This window comes from Netta rufina (assembly GCF_964035555.1).
Source record: "Netta rufina genome assembly, chromosome: 5".
NCBI lineage: Eukaryota > Metazoa > Chordata > Aves > Anseriformes > Anatidae > Netta > Netta rufina.
The window spans coordinates 62,775,657-62,783,639 of NC_140128.1; the positions used below are offsets into that span (position 1 = coordinate 62,775,657).

General features: G+C 56.8%; 1 protein-coding gene across 1 annotated transcript; it reads right to left on the reverse strand.

Annotated features, from left to right (window-relative positions):
- Positions 1–4,207: 4,207 nt before the first annotated feature.
- On the reverse strand, positions 4,208–7,749 carry ARF6 (ARF GTPase 6). The gene is made up of 2 exons (XM_084288272.1): positions 7,672–7,749; positions 4,208–7,341 (listed from the first exon to the last, which is right to left on the reverse strand). Exon 2 carries the CDS (start codon positions 7,310–7,312, stop codon positions 6,785–6,787), a length of 528 nt encoding a protein of 175 aa, XP_084144398.1. The 5' UTR covers positions 7,313–7,341; positions 7,672–7,749; the 3' UTR covers positions 4,208–6,784.
- Positions 7,750–7,983: the final 234 nt, after the last annotated feature.

Consider the following 7,983-nt stretch of genomic DNA (forward strand, 5'->3'; position numbering starts at 1 on the left):
TGTGCTGAAACAGCTTCACCCCCAAACGGTGCCGCAGCGGGGTGGTCGGGTGCTCGGTGCTGCAGCAGCACCTGTTTTCGGCTCTGTTCCCAAAAAGGGGGAACGGGTTTGGGGAACAGCCCTGCCATGCCCTGAGAGCTGGGAGAGGATGGGAACCCGACAGCCCCTCTGAGCACAGGGAGGGAAGGGAGCAGCCCCCGGGCACCGCTCGGCCTCCCTCTGGGGAGCCTCCCTCACCCGCTGGGCTCCGCTCCCTGCCCGCCCAGCACCACCCCAAGCCCTGAGCTTTGGTCCTTTCCTCCTTTCCTCCCACACCTGCAGGCAAAAGAAAAGCAAAGCCGGGTGGTGGGGCCGGCGGGGCCGCCTCCCCTCGCCCAGATCCTCCACCTGGCAAGGGCGCAGGCAGCAGCGGGGCGTTGAGCCATCGCTGCCTCCCAGGAGGGCGCAGCAGGATGTGCCTCATTACTCACCTCGCCCTCCCTATCTGTCATCTGCGAGTGCCCCAGCCTGAACTGCAGGTTTGGGAGCCGCCCGGCGCGTACCCACACAGCCCTCCCGAAGCTTGGGTGCTGCAGTTTTGGCAAGAAAGGGCTGCAGGGGAGCCGGGAGATGTTAAATGCTTCCACGGATGCAACGCCGGCACCGGCATCTTCTTTTTAGCCGTAGTCCCTGGGGGTGCCCGCTTGCCCTGAGCCCCTTTTGCAGACGCAGGGAATCAGCAGCACCATCCTCCGGGCCCCTTCGTTAAGCAGCACCCGGCTCATTAGCAAGCCAAACGAGGAATAAGCTGCGGGAGCTGTCAGTTCAGGAAGAAAAAAAAAAAAGAAATCAAAATGCTGGGAAGCTCCGGGTTGTCGGAGGGCCGGGAAGAAGCACGGGGCTGCCAGGAGCTGGCACCGCCGGGTGGAACCAGTTAATCCATGGGGCCGGTGCCAGCGCCCCAGGAGGAACCAGTTTGGCTGCTGGGAGCCCTTCCCGAGTGTGGGACGAGGGGACAGGGAGTGGGGCATCCCCACGACACACCGGGAAGCAGGAGGACGAGGAGGCACGGCATGGGAGCAGCGGCTTTCGGGCCGTGCCCTGGAGATTTGGGGTGGGGAGAGCCACGCACACACAAGCTGGGAAAGCTTCAGGGAGGTTGTCATCAAGGAAAGCAGGAATAAGGGCCACGGCGGAGAGGAAAGCTGGGCAGTTTTGCTTCTCTAAGGGAGCAGCTTCACCTTTGGTGAAGGGAAAGAAGCCCCTCGGGATGCTGAGGGGTGAGGGCTGCAGGGCCCGGGGCTGGAGGAGCCGCGCGGGGCGCGCTCGATGGCTGTGGCTCGGTGCTGCTCCCACTGCCAGCAGCTTTTCTTCTGCTCTCGGCCACTCTCGCAGCCAGCAGGTGCTGGGGAAGGCTTTCCCAAAGCTCTGCACCGGGCAGCAAGGAGAAACCCAGCACGGCGGCGGTGTTTCCCCGGCCGCTGCCCCTCGCTCCCCCCTCCAGACCTTTTATTTTCGGTGCCGCAGCCAGGAGGGCTCTGCAGGGCGAAAACAGAGCTAAGGACACGAAGCACGGGCTGCGGGGTGACCAGCTAAACGCAGTAATCTGAAAACTTAACGAACCAGGCCTGCTTCGGCGGGGGGGAGGCAGAGCCAAGCCGTGGCTTTGTTTGCGGGTTGGAGTTCGAGCTCCCCGGCGCGAGCACGCGGCGCTGGCCGGGCGCTGGGTTCGGTCCCAGTTCGGGCAGCGGATTGAAAGCCGCAAGTACGTGATAGGAAAAGCTTCCAGGAGAGCTGGGCCGGCTCCAAACTAATCCAGCCCCCGTGGGGAAAGGGCGTTCTGGCAGATGTTAAGCTAATGGGATAACTGCGAGCGCAGCCCAGCCCGCTGCGAGGCGGCAGCTGAAAGTTGCCAGCCACCGGGGGAGCGCCCGCTCGCCAGCATCCCCCTGCCTGCAGCAGGAAAAGGGGAACACGTGGAAAGCTCCTTGGGGTAAAAATGGCAGATCTGAGCAGCACGAGGAGGGAGCAGGCCTATAAATGGGGCTGGCAGAGCCACAGCTCAGCTCTTGCTCTGCAGCCGGCTCTCGGCGAGGGGCAGCGGGGGCACAAATGGCCTCTGGCTGAGCCTGGACCCGCTGGTGGCACCCCCAGGGGCAAGGATCCCCCATCCAAACTAAGGAAAAAAAAAAGAAAAAGTGTTTAAAACCTCACCAATTTCCTTCTCTTCCAAAAGAGACACCCATCAAACCCTACTTTATTTCTGTTTTATTTCCCGGGCGCCGTCCCACCAGCCGTAGCACACCGGGCAGCCGGGGAAGGGGAAACCTCCCTGGCGAGGAGGAGCAGAGGGCTGAGACTCGAACCCTGGCCGGGCTGTGTGGCTGCAGCACCCGGCAGCTGACTCACACTTTGCTTTTCTTTCAGCCTTTTTTTTTTTTTTCTTTTTGCAGGAGGGCAGAGGTACCTGTTCTTGGGCAAGCGCGGCGGCTTCCCGGGCAGCACGGGGCACGTCCCGCCTGCACCCAGCCGCGGGCGGAGAGAGCAAACCCTCCCCGCCAGCGCCACGGGGCTCTGACTCAGCCATTTCCCCTTCAAAACCGAAGGCAGGGCGAAAATGACGCCGCTCTTCGTGGTGCTCCAGCTTCTGAAAGCGAGCCTCAAGCCCCGGCAGTGGGCACGGCTCCGAAACTTTTTGGTGCTGAAGCTGGTGTGGTTCGAGGTTGAGCTGGACGGGCACTGGGAGCAGACCCAGGACAAGCACAAACCCCAAAGCCCTGAGTGCTTTAACAATACAAATTGACATAGGGCAGGCTCCCCTCCCTGCATGCTGCCCCTTCCCAAAACCAAGGACACCGCACCCAGCACCGCTCGCCCGCCTTTTGGCCCGTTTTGGGAACACAGCTTGCTCTTAAAAGCTGAATGTCGCTCCTTGGGGGGGGGATCGTTACACGCCCAGGTTGTGTTAGAAGAGTTAATTTCCAACCAGGGAGGGCAGGTGCATTTTTTCCACCCCTTCCCCACGAGCCCCGTGGCCGGAGCCCCGCAGTGAGTCACGGCGAGGCGCTGACACGGGGAGAAATGAGGAGGTGCTGCGGCGAGAGGGGCGGCTTCACGGCCCCGAAGAGGCTGAATGAAACCGGAGTGGGTTCATTTACACAGCCACACCCTGAGCTGGCGTGCAGGCAGCCGGGGCCCAGCCCCAGCAGGAAGGCTCGGTTGAGGCTCACAGCCGCCGGGTACCCCTGCACAGCCCAACCTGGTGATTTCCTGCTGCTTCCCAAAGGTTTTGCAACCCCAATACAGCGCCAGCATCCCCACGCTGTGCAGCGGGGTGCTGGAAGCCCACCGTGTGCACCCCATCCCGCTGCCCCGATCCCCACGCCGTCCCCGCTGCACCTGCCCGAGGCCTTGTGGGGCTCGCTCCCATTTTTTGCTCCCTTTCCACTCCCCCAATCCATCCATCCATCCACTTCCGCGTTCCCTACGCTGCCCTAAAAACCCTCCGGGTGGTTTTTATGCCGTGCCCTCCCGCAGGGCTGCACCGCCCCAGAACAAACCCGACAGCGAAGTTGGCCAGCAAGATTTCTGGCTTCCAGCGGGGGTACGAAAGCATCTTCCTCGCCATTTATAAGAGTCGCTAATCGGAGCCCCAGAGGATCTGCAGCCGGGCTGTGAAGCACAGAACAGAGGCCCCTTTATGCCGGCACAAGGCACCGCTCCGGTACCATATTGCCCCTTTCTGTTTCTCTCAAAATTCAACGTAAGCAAGATACCAGGAGAGCTCCGCTGTATAATTGCTTTATTTTCTGCTTATTAGTTCTTTACCAACACTACAGCCATATTGAGAACACAAAATTCCTGTTTACTTGTCAGGGAGATCACAGTCTACAAACTCATTCACTGATCAGACACGATTAACGCCATTCAAAACTTACTCCATAAATTCACATGAACACAGATTGATGCGCTTGAACTTCAGATCAGTTCTTAAATCACCGGCTTGCTGACAGATTTGCCCCTTCCTCCCGCAGGCTGCGTTCGCTGCCTGCTCGCCACCAGTTCATGGTGAGGTTCAGCTCTAAGCTAGAAAGGAGATTTTGAAAGTGAAACCGCTGCGTTGTGTTCGGTAGCAATGGCCATTTAGTTTTGAAGTCTCCGCCACGCTTCAGTAACTTTTTCTCCCCCTCCCCCCCCCCCCCCCAAAAAAAAAGACATTTAAAAAAAAAAAAAAAAAAAATCAGAAGCATAATCAGTTTCCTTCTCACCTACAAAAAACAGAATATCTAAAGTAACAAAGCTGCTAAGGAAATACAAAATCGTGACTGCAACTCAATGGAAGGCTAGCGAAGAAGTCTGCCCCGGCGCTGGAAGAGAACACACAGTAAATCAACTCAGACGGAAAGTGAAGTCATTGAAATTTTCATTTTGACTGAGAAGAGGCTTAAGAAAGTTCAAGAACCATGAATAGAGCTTCAAGTTTTCCAGTTTAGGCATTTACTTTGTGCTTGGCTATTTTATTTCTGCTCCAGAAGAAAACAGTAACCACATTCGTGTATTTTTAGGCTTTATACCACCACACCGTTAAGTTACATCGACAGAAGGAAAAAAAAAATAAACCCTTGCGCTTGTAAAGAGCCAGAAAATAGAGCAGTGACATCCCAACGGCAAGAAGACTCGAGCAGAAGGCAAGTCTCACCTCCTCTGCTTCAGAACTGAGAGCTAGGAGTTATTTTACGCCCCGCTTACTTCTGCGGGCTCCCCTCGGCCCATCAGTGCTCTATCTTCCAGCACCACGAACCCATCCCGGCCCATTTGCAACCCCAAAAAGATCCGCCGCCTGGAACCACGTTCCCAAATAACTTTGAAGCGGTCCCAAGCGCTCAATTTCAGAGGTGAACTCATATTATTTTTTTTTTTTTAATCTTCCCCTTCATCTTTGGTAAGAGCTCCATATACAACACGCTTTGCATGCAGAGTCAACACTGCGGAAATGTAGTGTAATGCCCCCGATCTCATGTAAAACTCAGATCCTTGGAAAAAGAAAGAAAGAAAAAAAAAAAACAACAAAAAAAAGCCATTTTCTTCTGGTTTTGTAGCATACATTCCTAGAATTCCCCAATCGAGTTTAACTCCTTGAGGAAAACTGAAGATAATCCTTAAGGCTGAATGAGAACCAGCTGCTTTGACTGTTTTTTTGCACCCAGCGTTAATACTCGGTGGAGATTTTAGGCTAATACTGGTTCTGGGTGGGGTTTTTTTTCGCCAGCCACACCTGCACACTGTGACAGGGCCAGCGAGCCGCTCGCCCTTTAAGAACTACTTGTGGAAGTTTACATTCATAGTCGTATTCTCCCTCTCTCCTCCCCGCTCTCATTAGCAGTTCCTCAATGGGCCTCAGCCACCCAACGGAGTTCCCTTCCTGCAGGACTTCAGCAACAACTCGCCGCGGGGACAGCTGGCGAAGGCTGCCCCTGTCTGTACCAGCTCAGCCTCGTCTGGGGGAGCCACCCCGGCGAGCCATTTCCTCAAAATGGCAAGGCGATGGCAGAACTTCGGAGCTCAGGGGAAGCTCGGCGCTGCGCCGGCCCCTTGGGCAGCCTAAAAGCGGGCAATCGGGGCGCTCCTCACCCCACCACACATGGGAAACCCTCTCCAGACTGAGGCGCCGTAAAACAAAACTTGTCTTTTCCCCAAGGCAGGCAGGTCGGCGCCAGATTTTTACCTGAACGCCTGCGATTTAAAGTCAAACTCGGTGCAGTGCCTGCGCGTTCTTGCTGCCTTTTTCTGGAAGGAACCTGTCTTGCACTGAACCGGAGACTGGCCCGGGCAGTAAAAACTGCAACTACACATCCCCGAGTTCGCAATGCAAGAGAGAAACCCAACGGTGCAGACCCTGGAACTCTCCCATCATTCACGGCTTATTTGCTATATGGTTGCTATGTGGTATGGGGAACTTATTTGCATCCCTTCTCATGCATGATGTATGGTTCAGAACTTCACAGCTGACATTTCAAAGCAGCTCTTACATTACCTAGTTAACATGATGCCTGATATGCACTTTGAACATGTTACAATGGTATTCTCACTATCTGCCACGCTCGGCAGGAATTCGTTTCGTTATTAGTCTGAGATATGAAGCCAGACCAAGAGTCACTATTCGGTTACAGATTAACAGAACTTTTTTTTAAAAAAAAAAGTCCTTAATATAAAAAGACAGACGGCGGTTTGATTTTAAGCAATAATTTTCAGTTTACTAGATGAAGGAGACCTAGCAACATATTCCGCATGAATGCAAAAAAGTAGCAATCTACAGCAAGTGATAGAAGAGGGAAAAAAATATATATATATAATCAAAAAAAAAAGTAGAACCAGAAAGCATACGCTGAAAATGGTACCCCTCCCCCAACCGTCCCCCAAAATAATCAAACCATCTTAGTGGCTATCAAGAGGAAAAAACAAAACAAAACAAAAAACAAAACAAAAAAACAAAAAAAAAGTTACTTAGCAAGTCTACAATGTGTCTTTCGCCTGTTTGCTGGAAGTCTGCCATAGCATCTAGTGCTCGCGTTCGTGTCACATTCGGAGATTAGAGCATCCTAACGCCAAGCGAGAAGAGTTAAAACAGGAATCCAGTCAAGTGTGGAGAAGGAAGGAAAGGGTGGTAACTGGAGAAAGGTGATCATAATCCTATGGATGCTTTTGTTTTACTTTTCAGTAGAGAATCATTCTTCCGGAAAGCCACGTGGGTTATTTTTTTTTTTTTCTCTTTTAATTCTTTGTAGACTAAATAGTTACTCTCTCATTAGGATTTATAATTGGACGTTAACCATGTCAGCCCTTCGTAGAGTCCGTCCCCTGTAGTAGCACAGGAGGGCTGCACGTACCAATTCCTATCCCTGATCCGGGTCAGGCCCAGTTTCTCCTGGATTTCGTGGGGTTTCATGGCATCGGGCAGGTCCTGCTTGTTGGCGAAGATGAGGATGATGGCGTCCCGCATCTCCCTGTCGTTGATGATGCGGTGCAGCTCCTGGCGGGCCTCGTCGATGCGGTCGCGATCGGCGCAGTCCACCACGAAGATCAGCCCCTGCGTGCCCGTGTAGTAGTGCCTCCAGAGCGGCCGGATCTTATCCTGGCCGCCGACGTCCCACACGTTGAACTTGACGTTTTTGTACGTGACCGTCTCCACGTTGAAGCCCACGGTGGGGATGGTGGTGACCGACTGGCCCAGCTTCAGTTTGTACAGGATGGTGGTCTTGCCGGCCGCGTCCAGCCCCAGCATCAGGATCCGCATCTCCTTGTTGCCGAAGATCTTGGACAGCACCTTGCCCATCCCGGCGGCATCCAAGGGCCCGGCGCCTGCTGAAGGGGGGGGGGGGGGGAGCTGGAGGGGAGCGCAGCGGGGCCGGGCGGGGCTCAGCGCCGGCCGAGCATGAGGCGGCGGCGGCGACGGCGGCGGCAGCAGCAGGAGGGGACAGCGGGGCCGGGGCTGCGGGCAGGGCCCCGCCGGGCCTCGCCTTGCCTCACCGGGCCTCGCCTCACGGGGCCGGGCCTCGCCTCACGGTGGGTGTGAGGTGAGGTGAGGTGAGGTGAGGGGGGGAGGGGGGGGGGGGGCCCGCCGGGCGCCTCAGCTCATGGACCCCGGCGGGGCTCGGAGCGGCGCGTCCCGCCCGCGGGGCCGCCTCCGGTTACCTGTGGGCGGCTCCGCGCCGCTCTCAGCCCGGCTCCGGCTCCCGGTTCCCGGTTCCCGGCTCCGTCCCCTCCCTTCCCTTCCCTTCCCTTCCCTTCCCCTCCCCGCCGCCGCCGCCGCCTCAGGGACCGGGCGCCGCGCGCCGCCTCGCTGCCCCCTGCCGCCGCCGCCACTGCGCATGCGCGCCGCGCCCCGGCCCGCCCCCGCCTCTGCGCATGCGCCGCCGCCGCCGCCGCCGCCGGCTTCCCGCGCGCTGGGGGGGAGGGAGGGGCGCGCCGCCCGCATCCCTTTCCCGCCACGCCCCCAACCCGCCT